The 19245-nt window shown below is 41.0% G+C and overlaps 1 protein-coding gene across 4 annotated transcripts in view; it reads left to right on the top strand.

The window, feature by feature from the left end:
* The first annotated feature begins 640 nt into the window (after positions 1-640).
* BLVRA (biliverdin reductase A) overlaps positions 641-19245 on the top strand; it is a 29204-nt gene continuing 10599 nt past the window's right edge. Inside the window, exons 1-4 of one of the 4 annotated variants that reach the window (XM_074541310.1) lie at positions 14851-15136; positions 16397-16520; positions 17233-17360; positions 18938-19057. In XM_074541310.1, coding sequence (XP_074397411.1) covers positions 17242-17360; positions 18938-19057 — 239 coding nt within the window. In that variant the 5' untranslated portion in view covers positions 14851-15136; positions 16397-16520; positions 17233-17241. Of the gene's footprint in view, positions 801-978; positions 1111-14850; positions 15137-16396; positions 16521-17232; positions 17361-18937; positions 19058-19245 lie in introns of those variants that run through there. The other 3 variants (XM_005486982.4, XM_026793424.2, XM_014267035.3) reach the window with 3 other exon arrangements.

Below are 19245 nucleotides of genomic sequence, written 5' to 3'. Positions count from 1 at the left end.
TAACACCAAGGTAGGTTGTAGGTTCAATCCCCATATGGGTCATTCACTTCAGAATTGGACCTCTTGATCCTTGTGAGTCCCTTCCAGTTCTGAATATTCTGTAATTTTAGTGGTTAAGTGATTCTCTCACTTATGTTAATTACTCCACATGTTCAGTCTCCTCCTCCTCTTGAGTCAGTGGGTTTCTAGACTTGATGGCCTGTGAGTCAGTGTTTTCATTCACCCCCCACCAAAATCACTTTTCACCCAGTTGGCACTTTAGACTGATGAGTTGCCCCTGTTTATTCCTCCTTCTGGCCCTACCTTGGGCGTTCTGCCAAGCACCCTTGTGGTCTGTTACTTCTGTATTCCATTGTGACTGATTTCAATACATATATAATCCTAAATTCCTTTTTCCTCATTCTTTCTCAACGGCTGCAGCTACTGAGGCATACTAAGTGTACAAACAGGGTTTATTGATATGTAGTTTATCAGTATGGAAACCCAACATCACAGGGACCGCTGCGCTTAACCGGGGGGGGGTCTTGCCGAGGTCCCCATGGAGACGCTGACCCCTTGCAGCTTTCCGGGTGTTTCCTGAGAGGAAGCTTCCAGCCGGAGCGCCTGCCCCGGCTGCCTCCGGCTTCAGCCCGCCCCTGCAATCCCTATTGGATTCCCGGCCGAGGGGGTGTTGCCGCCGCGGCAGGGACGGGGCGAGCGGCCGCTGATATGCCGCGGCTGCGGAGCGTTGTATAAGAAGGAGCTGCAGGGAGCGGAAGAGAATTAAACGGCACCACGTTTCTCCTCTGTGAGCTGGAGAGGTTAGTGGCAATTTCTTAATCCCTGCTAGCTGTAATTAGGATTTGGAAGCAGGCCTTTCGTTTTCTGTTCCTCGCCCCCGCGGGATTGCCCGTCAGCGGCGTTTCCCCCTCGATTGTGGAGGATTGGGGGAGTCCTGCGAGTCACGTTGTCCTGGCTGCTCCAAAGACACCCTCCGCACCGAGGGGGAAGCAGCGAGAAAGGAAAAAAGGGAAAAGCCCTTGCTTTGGAATAATGTCCAGGTGGTAATGAAGCCTGTAAATGATGTGGAAGTAGCCAGGTAGCATCTTCGAGTGGCCAGGGCACTGCATGGTGAGTGTGTGAGAGGTCATGTGAAACCTTTCCTATAAATTGGACTTCTTTTTAAAAGTGCTGAGCTTCCTTCCAATCCTGTGAAAATCCACGTTTACTGTAGCTATTTGATGCTCCCTTCTGAAACACAGGACCGTCAAACAGGCTGTACCTCAGTTACCCATGTGTAAAGTGAGAATGAGAATATTTTCCTTTCGTAAAGGGGCGTGGTGGGGCCATATTTCAGACAGCTTTTGGTGGGAGAAAGGTGATTCTTGTGTTCTCAGATATGGTACAGAATCCGTGCATAAAACACATTGACACTTCATTACTTAATGTTCTAGGCACAGCTATCACTTATCTCTAGGTCAAAAGAAGAAAAAAGGCGCATCAAGGGCTCAATCTGTGCACAGTGAAAAGACAAGCAAGCTCAGCCTTTATATAACTCCTGTCATCCTGCTGAACTTTTGTGTTGGAGCTTGTTAAAAAAACCCAAACAACTAATGCTAATTAGGGCAAAAGTTTAATGAACTGATTTTGTGTGAAACTGTTTTTTTCCAATTTGTTGCACTGATTTGCCAAATTAATTTTTGTGGAATAGAGATAGTCTTTCAGCTGTTGGATCTATGGTTACAGATATGAACACAGAATGACATTGTGCCAAAAATCAATAGCATAGTGTTTGAACATATTTCTGACATTTGTGTCGATAAATGAGAAACTGAAGACAAATATGTTTAAATAATGTAAATCCAACTTGAAGTTTAATCTTTATATTATAAAAACCAATGAGTTAATATTTTAAATTATTTTCAGAATTTATAAGAAAACCTTAGGTAGAATTACTAAAAACTGTCACAAGCAGTGCATACCACTTAGAGAGTAATTATTAACAATTAAATTATAACTAAATATTATTAATATGATAATAATTGATAGTAAAATACTTTACAATTTCTTACTATTGGATCAGGAAACTTCCCTTATTTGGGAGCGCTGATTTTTTGGGACTCCTCTTCCTGATCAAGAAACTTTTTTACTGATAGAAATCTCTCAGTTTCTTCAAAGAGTGAACTGAGTTACTGTTTGTAAAGAGCAGGAGTTTAATTCAATGAAGTATGGTTTGTGTTATTCTTAAAGGACTCGCGGTGCTTATTTTGTAGAGCTAAAAAAGAGACTCAGCCTTTGTAATTTTCAACTTCTTAGTGCCCTCATTATTTTCCCAGTTGTGCTAACTGGATGTTTCAACACCCACTCCTCACTCCCCAAACCCAATGACCCAAAAAGACCACTGCATTTAGGTCTAAGCAACTTAATTTTAAATGTCAAAGGGCAGATTTGTTTTCTTGGTTTTTTTTCTTTTGTCATGAAGAATATCTGCTGTATCCACAGACTCTGAAAATCAAGCTCAGCAGAAGAACAGGACTGCTTTGCTCTCTGGACTAAAAATTAACTGGCATTGTCAAAACAAGTATCAACAAATACCAACAATCAACGAAGATAAATGGATAAATTAATGGCCCAGTTTTCAAATTAAAATGGGAATAATTTTCCGTCTTACACCATGGTGTCAGGACTTCAGTAAGATGCAGGACTAGAACGCACGTTGGCATCTTTGCTTTTCAGCGATGACTCTGAGTCACCTGAGTTTGACCCATCTTTTAGAGGGAATATTGTACTCTGTGTTGTGCAGATTAGTTGTAGGAAGCTTCAGAGGGTGTTTGCCATTACCACTACCGTGGTCCATTGAAGCTGTCTCTGCACTGCCATCCTTGGCTAGGTAAGCAGAGTCAGGCAACAGGAGATAAAACTAAATAAAGTTAGGAGGAAGTGGAGAAACTAACAGAGTTTGGATGGATGTGGTAGTGGGACAATAATGCCCTGAGGAAGGAGTTCCTGTGTTTTACACAGTGGTACAGCAACATCAATGTATGCAGGATTATGGGTAACTTTCACCTCGAATTTTCAGGCAACCATAGGTTTTTCTGAAACTTGCAGGTAGAGCTCAGTGTGTTAAGGTAACATACATTGTGCTCATAGTGCACCTTATTAAGTGAGGCATAAAAAAGGTTTCTTCACTGAGTAGGGAAGCAGTGGTGCTTAGGAAAGAAAAACAGTCTGAAGGCCAAGACACTCTTGCAGTTTAAGCCTACAGTAAAAAAAAAAAAAAAAACAACGAAACCCACCCAAAATCAACAAAACCCCACTCTGGATAATCCGTTCCCTGTTGTAACTTAGCAGAACAAAGGTTGCTGAGGAGCTGTCTCACAATTCTGGAGCTGGCCTTGAACCTTGGCAAATGTTCTCATGCCTGTAAAGCCAAAATGTGGGACTTAGATCTTAAAACCTTATAAAATAAGTGCAACTATAATAAAAAGATAAATGTAAATTTGACTTGTTTCCTCTCTACTGTCTAAGCAAAAAGAGCTTTGGCTTCTTGTCTAACTGAACTTACGTGTTCCTTAGACTAATGTTTGCAACTCAGACAGAGATCTGTTGTGCTAATCAGAAAACATTGCAGAAAACCCACCTGACTGGGAAAGATAATGAAATGCATTTGCTAATCCTGTTCCTCCAGATGAGTACAACCCACCACTTTAACAACATGAGTTGAGCAATTAGCATAAAATAGATTTCTACTTTTTAAATTTTTTTTTCCTTATCATGGCTTTATTAACCAGTTAAAAGGAGCCTGTTTGTGGCAGTTAATGCTCCTGTTGTAGTAACTATCCTAAATACTAAATTAAAAGCTGCACAACACTGGCTAATAAAATGAGACGTTCTCATGGCTCAAGTAATGTTACTGTGTTTATTAACTTTCCCTCTCAGTGAAATGTATATGTACAAAGTCATCTTTATCATCTAATCATTACCTCTGTTCTGTGAACGAGAAGAGAGAAAAGCCATCAGAAAGAGCATGGATTATTGAATAATCCCCAAATAACAGAAAGGAAGTAGTAGTACAGGATGTGAGGGGTAAGTTGAGACCACAGTCATTCTAGTGACAACGTCATGGGTGATTCTTTGCTGTGCTGAAAGCGATACAGCTTTGTGGCCCTTTCTGTTGCTAGAGAAAGCTGCCCTTAGTCGGTATTTACTCTTTTGCAGGCTCTGACACGGATTAGCAACAGACTGGTTAGTCTGTTATTTGGTGATGAACACAGAGCAGCTTGCTCGTACTTGTCTTTGGAGTAATTAGCTGGTTTTTCTCAGACAGCACAATTGTGTGCAGCTGGAGGTGGGATCAGCATGTTGGTAAAGATCTCTCTGTGCTTAGTGTTTGGTCTTGGTGACAGAATACAAATGTATGAAGGGTTGAGGTGGGAGGGGGGTTGTGGTTTGTTTATTTGTTTTGGTTTTGTTTTTGCCATTAAATCAGATTCATAACATTTGAATGGAGATGGCAGATTAATTCCTGGTTTTTGTCTTCCTCCAAAGCTTTGATTCTTTAGTGGCAAAAATCTGTGAATACTCCAGATACTCAGACTGGAACATGGATAAGGAGGAATTCTGTACTGTTGATAATTCCCTGTTAAGTGATGAGGCATGGTACACTTCTGGCATTGGAGGGCATCATGTGCTTAGTCTCCTTTCATTCTTGTTCAATAAGACAGAGGAAGGCCTGGTTTTGGTAAGTGTAGAATACTTGGATTTGAAGTCCTGGAGTGCAGTATCTGTTAAAAACAGTCCCAAGGCATCTGAGATGTCTCAGGTTTGTCATCCAGAAGTCAGGATAACCAATCCCAGCAGTCATGCTTGCCCTAGGAAATGTGTTTTTCATTTGGATTTTTTTAAAGTCTATTTTACATTTGCTTACTTGCTTAGAGAAGTGAAATAACTGTCCATACATTTAGCCCAATATTTGCAAATTAAGATGTACTGCCTGTTCTTATATGCCTGGCATCTGAAATGAGACCTTAAGGCTGAGGGCTCTTGAATAAATATTTTCAAAATAAATAGGTCATTTGCCTGACTCTACTTACTGTTCAAAAATAATGGTCTTCTGTGATGTGTTTCCAACCCAGTCCTTCTTGAGTAGGTCCTGGTGACAGCCTGACCTAGTAATATTCACAATAGAGATATAATGAAGATACAGCAAAAGAACCATAAAAATAGGTGTATTGTATGATAGTATAAAGGGGGCTTAAAGTGTCTGGTCCTTTGTTTTAGTGTTGATAAGAGCTTCCTTTCTCCTCTTGCTCTGCAAGCAGGGGATGTGGCCATGTAATTCTCTGGCTGCTCTGAGCCCCTGAGCCCAGTTTTTCTGATAAGGCTTCATCAGAAAGGATACTGCTTTCAAGGACACAGCCTTAATTCCCTGGTATCTTCTGAAGAGGGCTGAATTTTGCACCAGGGAGATGTATGAGGCACCTTTTTTCCTTTTTTTTTTTTTTTTTTTTTTTGTGTTCATATACTCAGGCAGAGAGAGCAACTTTCAGAAACAACTGCTGGTGTGCTGCATGTTACCCATCCCTGTTGCTTGGGATAGCCAGACCTTCCCACCATCAGATGGCCTGTAATATCAGGAACACAATTTTCCACTCTTTAAACACAGGAGGGAAACTCCTCCTATCCTAGGTGCTCTTAAGTTACCAACTCCTAAGGAAGCGTGAAGGTGTGGATGACTCCAGGGTTCAAGTTTCTTTTGGTTAAATGACTACTAAATGAGATGGCAGCTCTTCATCTTTTGCCCATGAGCTCTCATACAGCCATACTGACAGATGGCCTTTTTCATCAAGAGAATCATTATGAGCAGGAAGAACTGATGAAGTTGCCAAGTCACTCTCCATCATATTTGGAAAGTCATGGCAATCAGGTGAAGGCCCCAGTGACTGGAAGAAGGGAAACATCACACTCATATCAGGGGGTTGGACTAGATGATCTTTAAAGGCTCCTTTCAACCCGAACCGTTCTGCTGTTCTAAGAAAAAGAAGTGCAAAGTACATTCCTTTGCTATGTGCTCATGATTATTATTTTTATTATCCAGCTCCTACATGATCTTATTTTTGCTTATATGCCTATCTGGAATAAATTTTCCTATTCCAGACTGCAGAACAAATCCATCAGGAGAAAAAGCCATCCAGCCTTATAGCAAGTGTAGTCAAATGGCTTGTGGTCTCTTGAGTTTGACTCAAGTTGTTATTTGGCCACACTACTATGTTCTTTGTCCAACTCAGTTTGATCCTTAACAAAACCAGTGGGATGGATTATTGCAGACACTTATCATTCACATTTTCTGAGCTGCTGAGGTTCTGCTTTTGCCTTTATGTACTCAAGCCAGACTATGGGAGGAGAAAACAGATTTAGTATCCAATGTCTAAGATGGGCCTCTACAAAAGAGTGACAGCTTACAGATGCCCACCTGCACTGTTTGTGTTTATCATATTAATGTAAGGTTCTTTGGTTTTCCATTTCTAATGGTAAATAAAGAAACTTTGTGTTTAAAACTGGTTTTGTGGAAGGGCCACAGTCATGCCTGAGATGGCTTACATAATAAATATTAAACTCACAGTCTTCTTTCCCAGAACCTCAAGATGCTTTCTTGAGTTTAATTAGCAAAAGGTAAGGAGGGAAGAAGGGATTTATACTGACATTTTAAAAAGGAGCAAGGCTGAATAAAGTAATGAACAGGGTTGCTGTGACATTTTAGTTGGCAGCACAGGATGGTGGTAGTTCATGTCCACTCTCTTCAGAACTCAGTGGCCTCTGGGTGTTTAAAGGAATGGTGCAGTTAAGGACATGAACTTGAGGTGGGGACAAAGCTCTTCTCTTGTAAGAGTAACTGTTAAATCTGTGAAATCACCAGAATATTGCAGAAAAAATAAGATAGGTACAGTCTAGTAAAATCAGGGGAAAAGAGGGAAATGTTTGCATTATGTTTCAAAAAGGAAGCATTCATTTCTGGAAATCTTTTACTTCCATGATCCAGTTATTTCTCTGCCTCTTTTAAAAGGTATATTTCCCTCTTCCAGTGCCCAGAGTATTGTCTGCTCCTGAACCTTTGCAAGAGCTGTTTCAGCTATTTCAAAATTAGGTGCTTGCGCAGATGCTGCCTGTGATAGGATATTATCCGTTTTATAACAACCACAGTTGTTATAAAGTAATAGTCCACATTGATTTGGCAGAGGAAAGAAGAGCGATACTGGGTTCTCTTCTCCCAGTTACATGGCCATGCTGGTTCTGAGTAAGTTGTGCATTTAAAATACTCCTCTGAACAAACAGCTTCGCTAAACTTTCTAGCTCACATCTTTGAAGGCAGACTGTAAGGAAATAAAGAAGGCAGGGGTGGTATTTAAGTCTATCACCCAATTATAGTTATTTTTACTCAGATTTTTGGAGAGGGTCTTTGAAGTTGCCAGCAGCTTCACTGGTCCCGAACTGATGAGGTTTAACAAAGTTTGTAGAAGCTGTGATGCCATTAATATCCTGGCACAATCCATCCTGTACCCTTCTTCAGCTAGTGGCACTGTGTGAACTCAATCATCAAGTTAGTTTATAATTTTTTATGAGTTTTGTATTCATTGTGCATTCATATTCAGGAACTGAAATATATGTTTATCTTTCTTTAGACATGTTTTAAATATAGTTAGCTTTGGAGTGGCTTTAGCCAAATAGAATCTTCTGCTTTGCTTGAGGTTGGACCAATTTGATGACAATTTTTTGGCGTCCTTTTGGAGACTTTATGGAACAATAAATCTGGTGATGGTGAATCTGTAAAGAGGCAGAAAATTGTAAATAGGAACCAATTTGTAAGTCGTTCTTTTGCTTGTTCATTAACCCTGAGCATGTCAGGTTCTACCTTGTCATGCTTGAAGATTCAGGTTTTGGCATGCTCTGAGCTGACCGACTGTACAAAGCAAAACTAGTAGTGTTTTACCCATCTTCTTGGCATACAAAACTACATCTCTTCTTGCAGGAATCACAGAGTAAATTGTGTGGGTAGACCTAGGAATTGGGAGATGTGGGGTTAGCTTTTGCATAGTTATACACAAGTAAAGCATTGTTCTTCCTAAAACACTTTGCATGGATCCTAATGTGCAGTTGCAGTACTGTGGGAAATATGCTTTTAGAGGTTTTCTGTAACCTTCTTAATGTATTTTTTTTTTTACCTTTTTATTAGGTTTTCGGTAAGATACGAAATACCCCCTCTAGTGGCTGATAACCTCGGAAAAAGTGTTTGCTTTCTCAGGACAAATTTAACAGATGAGTAGCACTTTGCAACTACTTGACTGTTAAAGCACATCGAATTGCAGACTAACTCTTCAAGAGAGAGAGGCTGGCCTTTGTGATTCTTAAGTGTTGTGTTGCCCATTAAGATAAAAAATACTGAGCTCTAAAGTTAGGAGAGAGTAACTGCAATCATTACTCTTCATTCCAAACCTTCTGGTTTTCTCTGCTCTCAAGAAATTTATGACATTGATAGATTTCCAAAAGGTAAGGGGAATGGAGAGCAACCATTGCATTTTGCAGGCCCTACTGAGTGGTAGACTGATAAAATGACAGAGGTGATAGGGCATAATTAAGATTACAACATTATACAAAAGTTTATCTCTTTCGTAAGTTGTTTCAATCTAGTTATTAATGAAAAAAATTTTACATCACCCTCTATTTTAGAAGGGTTAACATTAATTTTTTTTTCTCTGGGTTAGGGGTTGAGAAAGTCCATTAAAAAAAGTACACTTGTCTGACTAGCTAAATTCTGTGTGTATATTGTTTTTTTTGAAGAGAGTATGAGGCAGTGATATTCCTTCAGTGATATGAATTGCTATCATGCTAGCAATGCAGGCAGAGGGTTTCATCAGCCATGGTAAGCAGTATCTTTGTAGTGACTGCAGTGTGTAGTAGGAGTCCTTTTTTTATTTGGGGAATTCTCAAAATAGCTCAGCTGTTAGAGATCTGGGATGCAGTGACCTTTAGTGGACCGGAAGATAGGTATCATCTATTGGCTTGAGTCCATAAGGATATTAAAAGAACATTCTTGTAGCTGGATATGTGTTTTGTTCTTGTGCATCCTAATACTACAGTCAACAGCAAGAGATCTTTCTTAATGGGCTTGTAGGAGTATTCTCATTGAGATCAATGGGATTACTTGTGATTAAAGCTAGGCAAGCATATAATTCCTTTTAGGATTTGGGTTTCAGATTAATTCAACAACAAGAGAAGGAAAAGGAGAAACCTATAGTTTTGTTGTTTGTTGTAGGGCATTGTTTTATGTAGATATTTCAGTGCAAACTTCATTTATAGTCGTATTTTCTAGATGTCTAATCTGTGTGGGATTTCCTGTCATGAAGAAGAGAGGTTGTAATAATACCTACTTCTCACTTTGCACTTATTGTCAGTAGATCTGAGAGTGCTTTACAGAAGAGGTTCCCACTGTTCTGGAACTGGGGACTGATAGGGAAAGGGGGTGTGATTTGCTTGCCTTGGCTCAACCAGTGAACTTCTGTGAGAAAGTAAGGATACAGCCTGGAAATACAGCTTTCCTGCTTCTGCCCAGCCCAGCTCTGCATTCTTCAGGCCCTCGGAAGGAGAAAGAGCTTGTGGAAAGGACTGCAGTAATTGGCAGGAAAATGCAGGGGCAGATGTAGTAAGTGAGAAAATATTTCAGAACATTTTCCTGTATTTGTTCGTCATCCCTTTCAGTTATGTTATAGCAAAAGGTTGGAAGTCTCTTCTGACATCAGAGTTTATCTGCAAAGCACTTGTCAGTCTATCAAGGGAGGTGGAGAAGCCTCTTCTCTCAGTAGGTGACACAGCAAAACCAAGATGAGCAGTGTAAGTGAGGGAAGGGAATGGGCTGAGATTCTTGGGCATGTCTCATGGGCTGTCCTGTCACCTACACCTCTTGTGATTAGCTGTGAGCAGAAGTGAAGGTATGGATAAGTAGTTCTCCAATTTGTTTAAAAAATCCCAAAACATGAAAAGCGCTCAATTTTAAACAGTGTAAAAGTAAGCACAAAACTTTGTATGAAATAGATGTTTAAGCTGTCTCAGTAATTAGTGTTCAGACACTTAGCTGTGCAGTACTCTGGGGCTTCATTGCTCTGGGGAAGCTGGGGGACATGGTTCATCGTCCCCAGGGACCTGACAGAGTTCAGCTTCATGACAGTTTCAGTGTTTTTGCAGATGTTAGTCAAAAATGTGAAGGATGTTTCATGCTCTTTTTCCTTTTTTTTGAGTTAGTACCATTTTTAGCTTCATTTGGGGTTATTTTCTCAGGCACAGATTGGTAGTGTAGCAATACTGTTGTTTGGTCACCTGGAAAATTAGGATCTGTGAATCACTGATAGGTCCAAAACACTCCATTCTCCTGAGTGGACTTTACTGCAAAATAATTGCTTGTTGCTTGTTAAAGTTCTCTTCCCCTCTCCCTCTCCTCTCCTCGTCAAATTCACTTTCAAAAACTGTTATAGAACATTAAAGCCTGAAAGAAGTTTTGATGACATTTTGTGGCTTTGTTTGCTTTAGGCATATGCTAATTAGCCACATAAAAGTAGTCTTTTGCTTAAAAAATAGCTGTGATGAGGCTGCGGTTGTATGCAATTGTTTATTTACCCACTAGAAGTTTCACAAGACATTCTGCAATTCAGTCCAGAGCAGTTCCTGGAAACTTATTATAAGTAACAGTTTAATTTTTTTTAAGGGGATATTTTTATAAAATAAAAACTGGAGTCCTTCATGTCTGTCTCTAATTAATTTTTCAGGTGCCCCTAAGCAGGCTCAGTACTTTCTTGGATAGTTTCAAACTTAGCAGTGCAGGTATATTGAAATATAATTTGAGTTTCAAACAAAATGAGTCTGACTGAAGATAAGTCCCAGGGATATGTAGAGAAGCTATTTTAAAAGTGTTTTTCCTCTTCAGACTAGCAACCAAATCTGAATCACAAAGGGTGACTACAGACAAGGGAACAGGACAAAATGGTCATTCTTAGACGTGCATGTACATCACAGAACTTCTGTTTCAATCCTCCACAGTGTGGAATATGTCACATACTAAAACCAGATCTTCAGATTTTTTCAGTACTTCTCATGATTTTATATTACTTATGTGGGATGATTCTGATTCAAATATGGAGTTGCAGGCTCTGGAAAGCAGCCATGTGATGGGTGTCAGTATCACTGTGGACTCTGGGGTTGGCAGAACTGTGTTTAAATAAAAGTTTTCATCCTGCTCAGATATTAATGCTGGAGACAGCATATTTGTTGCAACTGCAGTTCTTTATTATCAGCCATCTGCTGAATAGAATAAAGGTGCTTGTTAGGCAGCTTAACACAGCATCTGTCCATATATCAATGTAACTATGTCAACTTCAACTTTGGCAGTCAGCTGGAAAACCATAATTTAATTGGTGAACCTGCAAATGAATGTAGAACAATGCAGGCATGTTGTTCAAGTGACATTTAAAAGCCAGGAAGGAAAGTCTCCTCTGGCTGTTCCCAAAGCACAGTGGTGCCAGTTAGGATGAGAGATTGTTTTCTGCTGGCAAGCCTCTGTCAGCATTGGTGCCTTGAAGTTGTAACTCACTCAGCAGAGCCCACAGTCAGAAGGCTGTGCCTGGGATGTGACAGCCGGAGCCATGGGTGGGAGAGATGAAGAGGTGCTGGCAAGGGTAGATGTCTAAGTCCGTAGCAAACAGCTCTCAAGGAAAATCTACATGGTTGCTCTGTTATTTCCAGGAGCTGCAGTTTTCCTCTGAAATGTGGACACTGTAAATGGTCCTGGCAGGTTTTTGAGAAAATTTCTGATTCTCATTTTATCTATTAATGTTTTGAAGAGAAGGGGTGAAAAGCATTGGGGGTTACCTTTCTGGCTGTCTTTTTCTTGCAGAAGACCTTACTTTTCTCTCTAGGTTGCAGTAAAAGCCGAGCAAAAATAATCCATCATGCTAACTGAATTCAAACAATAATTTTTTTTGCCTTTTTATTTAAGATCTTCAACTGGGAACCTGTGCAGGGTCTCCTTCTAGGAGGTACTTCAACATATACAGAAGTTAAAGTGTGTAACTGGTTTCCTGCAGAAAAAAAAGGTATTTATGCTTTTGAATAGGCTGCTAAATTTGAGTATTTGTGAGTTTTTCCTTGGTAAAAGGAAACACTAATAACACTAACACAATCCACTCTGTTCAGCTTCTGCTTTCTATATTCTGGGCAGATATTTCATGCTAAGGGCAAACAATGAGAGCAAGATGTGGTGGCACAGTTTGTAGCATGTACCAACACCCTGAGTACAGCATCCACCAGATCTCTGGGTGTTTGAAATCAGGAATTTAGGGCTGAGAGAAACCTCAAATTTTCATCTTGATGATTTTACAGTGACTGCTGTGGTCAATTTCCTGGTAACCTTCTGTTGAGGAAGGTTCCACAATCCTCATCTTGGGGCCCTGCTGCAGTAAGAGAGAAAATATGTTGTATGATGTTGAAACAATAAATTCATCTGAAGGGAGCTCTTGCAAGCTTCCTCAGTCTGTTACCAAAAATCAGTAAAAATAAAAACTCCTTTAATGCCAGTGTAGCATCATGAAGCCAGCATTCTGTATTTGGCCAGATGCACGAGGGGATATCTCCTTCAGAAATCAGGCATGCTGAATACAGAAGAGGTCCTGTTTATATATAATATTTTACATATATGTTCATTGATTTTTCCCAGAATAAACATACATGTGATAGTAATTTCCCAGAAATCATTAATATATTTTCCCTTCCCTTTGGATACGTGTTCTTTTGTCCTGGGGTCTCTTTGATGGTCCTTGGCAACAGCATTTCCAGATTAAATACTTGTCTGTGAGGTTTCTGCTACTCTTAAGATGCATGTGGCACTTGAAGCAGTACACTTTAAAACACCAGGCTGAGATTGCTTCAGGAAGGCCTCCTGCATCAGTGTTATGCTATTACCTGTGAGATTAACTATAAAATATTTTGATTTCTGATGTGAGTCACTCATTCATCTTTGTGGGAACGAGAGTTTGTAAGTTGCAGGGAAGATGCAGGAGGCTTACTGAAATTCTTTCTATATCACGGGAGAAGGTGCTTGCACTCATTCTGTAACGTCTAGACATGCCATGAGAAATTTTCTTAAAGGAGAGATAATTCCTAAGTTCTGCCTTTTAGCTTGCATCTGCACTACTTTGCATGGCCTTAGTGATGTTGCACAAAACAGAGGTAAGCCTCACTTCCCTCAGGCTTATCTTAGTGAGTGTTTGCAGTTTTGAGGCGTTGTATCCCACTTGTCATTGTGCTGGGGAGGAACACTGGTGCTGGTTGATGGATTTCTTTGCACTTACTCCATTGTTTGTTTTGCTGCTAAATTTTGCAAGAATATTTGGGTATTCTTCTTTTTTGTTTGGTTTGTTTTTTTTTTTTTTTTTTTTTTTTGTTAATTGCTTATGCAGGAAATCTGCAGCAGAAGCACAGAAAGCTCAAGAGCAGAGGGGCAACGGTACGATGATATATTGGTATAGAATAAATAATCCTCTTCAGCTATTTGCCTTTCTCAGCTCTTTTTGTGTGCCATGCAGGGCTCGTCTCCCTTGGTAAGAGGAGCCACTTGTGCTGGCTGTCAGTGGGGAAGAGCCTCTAGCAGTCAGTGGCAGCCACCATTCCCCTTGCCCCAGTTCAGAGGGGGCCAGGGTGGGTGCTGCTGTGATGTGAGAGGCATTCCTTAGAAACAGCATGTGAGCATGAAAGACATCTCCTAAACTTCTCACCAGCTCTCTTTGCTTTCACACAGCCAGTTAGGAAAGGGTGGAGAAAATGCTTTTGGATACTGTTGCATCACTTACAATATGACTTTTTTTCAGTGTGACAGGAACCAAAGTTTCCGAAAAGCCTTGAAAATGCCTCTGAAGTCTTTTTTATTAAAGCTTTAACTCACTGATTTAAGAAAAAGGTGTGAAAGGCATGCAGAGCAGTTTGTGGTTTGGGCTTCCTACTTCATCGTTTTTGTACTTGAAAGATTATTATGGCTGTTATCTTCCTGTAAAGGTTTGAGAGAAGAAGTAAACTTTTATATATTCATCTGGGCTCTCAGATGAGAATTCTCTATTCTGCTCTTACCTGGTTTGTAACAGTTCTGTAAAACACCTAATTTACTTTTTTCCTTGAGCAGCTGCAGATTTTGGTGTGTGAGCAAAATAAGGATAATAAAAAGCTGCAGCAGGGGTGCAAACACAGCAATTTTTCTGTTTACTACATGTGTAAGCAGAGGTTCCAGAGCATGCATTTAATGGCTGTTTCTTTTGGTGTATTAGCCCCTCAACCCTTGACCTGGACCAAATGGCTGGTTGCTATGGCAGCAGGCTGCACAGTAACAGGTTTTGTTCTTGGGTTGAAATCATCTTGCTTCTCTTAAATGCTCATTTTGAGGAGATCAGAAGAAACTAGGAAATTCTTTTTACAAAGGAGAAGCAAAAATATTAATGTTCAGCTACCTGAGCATCTGCAGAGAGACATTCTTTGTTCCCTGAAGAAGGTAGTCTTTCCCCACTTTCTCCACTTTGTTGAAGCAGAGGTCAGCAGCTCACCAGCAAAAAAAAAGAAAAAGAAAAAAAAAAGTAGTTTTTGGAAGCAACATGACTGTAGGAGGTTCAGTTTGTTTGCTCTACAACTCCCAATCCCGCTGAAGGCAATGGGAAAATATTAACAGCTTAACACTCCACTAACCTTGAGAGTTTCTGAACTTAAAGTAAGCTCCTGATCAGCTCTTTTCAAGCTGGACTTGTGAGAGACTGGAAAGATTGATGTCTTGAGATGTTATGGGCTGCATGTGTGTGGAGGAAGGGGCAGTGCCCTGCCCTGTACACCCCCACCCTGGAGCCTGTATCCCAGCCTGGCAGTGGCTGCTAATCCCTGGCACAGCACAGGCAAGGCTCCACCCCACCTCTGGAGCCCCCAGCTCGGCTCCTGAGTGGCCAAATGACCAGAGGTCCCACCTGGGGGAAGGGCCCAGGAAGGCCAAGGGGTATTTAAGGCCCAACACAAGGCAGTCGGATATCTTGGCTGTACTGCCTCTTGGAATGTGTGTCTGTGCACCGCTGGAACCCAGGAGCTGGTAGCTATGTTTGGTTTTTTCTGTATCTTTTCTGGTTTTCTTTCTTTCTCGCTCTCTCTTCTAATTCCCTCTTACTGGACTTTGGAGTAACTTCAAATTGAACTGTCTTTGAGTTTGAAAGTTGAATGAGCGACGTTAATGCTTTAAAAAGTGTTATCTGTTGATTGAATGTTGCGCTAAACTTGCCAAATTTGTCTGATTTTCTAAAGTTGCCAGTAAAATGTTTTTTGTTGTTTTGACCTCTTGAGAGTATCTTGGTATTTCTCCTGTGCATCTAACTCAGAGTACATGAACGACCATAAGCCCTTTTAAAAGTCTCAATGATCATGGCTGTTTGGAGCCTTAAAATACTAAAAGAACTTCTTGCTGTGATAGAGGCCAAACGCTGTGGCAGGGGCATGGGAGGTTAAAGGGTGCCAGCCATGGGGTCAGTCAGAACTCAGCATGGAGAGCCATGCTGTGGGCATCTGAGTGACCTTCTGGGGCTCCTTCCAGCTGAGGTCATTCTGCAAGTCTGTCTCTTTTTTTTCTCTTTGGCCACAGAGAAAAGTAAATGTGATGGAGAGCCCAGACAGGACTCTGCCTGTGGGTGGTACTGAAAATGAGTTTTGAGTTTATATTGTCCTCTTTTACCACACCCCCCCTCCCCCTGCACCTCAGCCCTACACACTTCTCTTCCCTGGTGAATAGTGTCATCATGCCATACCTCAAATAATTGGTAATAAAATGTCACTGTAATTCCCCTAGAGAACTCTTTGATGTATCACTAATATATTTTCTTACACTAAACATGCTGCTCTGTGTTTTACCTTTGTATCTTTTTGGCATATGTAAAATGAGTGGCATTCAGCACTGTAGGCAAGAGCTTAAAGCAAAACAAAATACAGACATGGCATGTGATTGGAGGGGGGATCTTTTTTCCTTTGTGCCAGCAGCTGTCAACCTCTTGCACTGCCAAAACAGTCACTTTGTTGCTGTGATCCTGTCAGACAAGAGGCACAAGGAGGAGTTATGGGGTTGTCCATTTGCCCATCTCAATCTCAGAAAGATGTGAAGGGCTGCAGCCAAGTAGTGTAAACAATCTGAAGAGTTCACTCAAGTGAAGGGATTGGCAGTGGCAGGAAGAAGACTGAAACAAGAAACAGAGATTGAAGGGGTGCTTTCATGAGATGGAGGGAACAAAAAATGAAGAGGATCTGATCTAACTCGTTTTTGACCATTTTCCTGTAAATCTTCAATTAATTTACAAAGTGTTTGTAGTCCTCAGGGTACTGGAACAGTGCAGGTTTGAAAGGTTTCATCAGTTGTCAAGGGCTTCTGCAGATCAACAGCAAATCATAAGACCCACAGAAGAATTCATTGCCAGAGGCCCAGGGCCCAGCCAGTGAGTGCAATACCTCTCTCACCCTCCATACCATGCACTTGTGTCAGCAATTGCATTTGGGAGATGTAAATCTTAAAGAGATGCCTGCTTGTCATTAAAGAGATGGCAGAGCTTTCTTTGGGCATGGAAATGTCAAGCAAGCATCTTGATCAGCTTTGGTGGCTGGTTACAGCTTGGCATTGTAGGCTGTGCTGGTGGTTATGTGGGGAGAGCAAAGATGCTCCCTGCTTCCTGTCCCAAAGAATTCCAGCCATGCTGCTGAGAATCACTGGGACTGTGTGTGTGGCACCATGCTGCAGACATTCAGGAAGTCAGCGGGGTTTATATAAAGCTCTGCTGGGGTTGCAGAACCTTTTGGCTCCTTTCCAGCTTGGAAGTGGCGCTATAAATAGAAGAATGTCTCACTTTTGAAGTCTGCCTTCTATTCACGGAAAGGAAGAACTTTGCTGGAGCTGTGATTTAATAGCTGTTAAATACAAATCTCAAGACCAGTCCTATGACAGGCTGAACTGCTGGATCCCATTTCAATGGGATGTGAGTGAGCTCAGTAGCCTATAGCATCACATCTGTTAGTTGGTTGCTGACACCTGAATAAGGTTCGGTGCTATGACAGCAGAGTTCAAGAGTATCCATTCTCACACCTTCCTTCCCAGTTGCACTTGTCCCTCTTACAAGAAAAAAAAAAGTTGTCTTTTTTTTTCCTTTTGGCCAGATTAGCAAAATGTTTGGGACAGTGGTGGTTGGAGTTGGAATTGCTGGCTTAGCACGAATTCGAGACTTGATGAATCCGATGCCTTCCAGCCCTTCTGAGCACCTGAAACTCATTGGATTTGTATCCAGGTTAGAAATTTCATCTTACCATGTCTAACATCTATATTGCAATGTTTTTTCTTCTTTTTTAAGCCAAGAAGGGAAAATTTGTGGAAATATGCCTGTCATTCTGAGTGGCAGCTCAGAAGAGAGTGCAGAAAGATTTGCAAGAGGGAACAAATAGGTTACCCTAGTGAGAGATCTTTCAGAAATTACTAAAATAAAAACTGAGAGACGTTTTTCTGTAGAATGTGTGTGATAACAAGAAATTGTCTGACTGGAATTTCCTGTAGATTTAAGGTTGTGCAGACAATAAGTGCACTGATGATCTCATGTCTGCATGGCACTTCTAGAAATGTTAAAAAAGTAATTTTTGCAGAGTTTTAAAAAGTTCTTTTGCAAAAACATGTTTTAATGCCCCCAATACTCCAATTTCATTAAAAAATTTTTTTAAACCAGGTATTGAACCTGTAATTATTTGAAGAAAATGCCATTTGCTACATGCAGTAAGGTTGCTTTATATCCCTCTTTTGCTTCTTAAGAATAAGAGTTTTTCTCACTAGTTTGGAATGGTGGAAATTTAGTGTGGACCTTCCTCTGAGCATTCCTGCTGGACTCTCTGACCCATTACAGTGGAGCATAAAAGTTTGAAACAGGCAGTACCTTTAATGGATCTCAGGTTGTGAATGTATTTTTCCAGCTATATCTAAATTGTGCAGCACTGTTTGAGACAGAAGGGACTGATCAGGTCACCCACTTTTTTTTCCTGCCAAATACATTTTTGGTTCTCTGATGCCTCTGTCAGTGCTACAGGTAACCTTGAAGAGCACTGAAGATAGGGTTTCTACCACTGTTTTTTTGTGGGAAACTATGCTGTTAAAATGCATGATTCACAGAAATCTTCCTTGCATCCCCATCACACGCAATCACCACCTGTCTTTGCTTTCAAGTCTTGCTTGTAGCCTGCTTTCCTACCCTCTGTCACCTCTCCTAACACTGTTCCAGCCAGTAGTAATGCAAAGGGCTTTTGGAGGGATTGTGTCTTTTTCATTTTCAGCTGGAGCTGTGCTCAGCTTACTGCCCAAGAGAGCTTTCCCCTTAGCACTGACATGCTGTGTGTGTTGCAAGGTAAGCCATCACAGCCAAGCATTTGCTTTGTCCCTCTCCTGCTTGTCTGTGCTTGCAGTTCTGTGCATCCCTGTCATCTCCAGTGCTTTTGTCCACATTGTCCAGGATGGTGGGGAGAAGTTCTCCCTTAGGAGCACTGTCCTCTTTCAAGTCACTCTTTTACATCTCTTTGGTTATAATGCTTATTCAAAACCAACACACCAGAACCAAAAAGGACGTGACAGTTCAATAGCAGGCCAGTTTCTGGACTGATACCACCACCTGCACGGTGGTCCATTTTTTTTGGTTCTCTTCTCCATTCCACTTTTGTCTGTAAGTGCTCATGCTCTTCCTGGATAAAAATTGGTTGTTATACCCTGGTTGAACTCAGTGAGACAGTGGTCCATGGGAACAATTTTTAAGTACTGCTATGCAACATGTGCTTGGGAAGAATAGACTGTGACAGTTATGCTCTGGTTGTATTTATGCTAAATACACAGGAGAAGTTTTGGCAATATTAATGACGCTAAGCAGATTAGCCTGGAAGATGCTCTGAAAAACAAAGACATCCATGCAGCCTTCATCAGCACAGAGAACAAAAGCCATGAAGAAACCATCAGGTATTTTGGGGGGTTTTCTCCCTGTTCTTTTTCCCCTTTCCCCTCTATTTTAGAAGCACACAGGAGCTGTGTAAAGCTGTTGCAGGAGAGGATATGAACGCTGAGGAAAGACTGCCAGACTAGAAGCCTGAAGTGAATGATAGTGAGTTCCCTAGAGCACCAATAAGCCTTGGAAGAGAGTAGGATTT

The sequence above is a fragment of the Zonotrichia albicollis genome, chromosome 1 (genome assembly GCF_047830755.1).
Source record: "Zonotrichia albicollis isolate bZonAlb1 chromosome 1, bZonAlb1.hap1, whole genome shotgun sequence".
Taxonomy (NCBI): Eukaryota; Metazoa; Chordata; class Aves; order Passeriformes; family Passerellidae; genus Zonotrichia; species Zonotrichia albicollis.
This window is presented reverse-complemented; position numbering and strand designations above follow the sequence as displayed.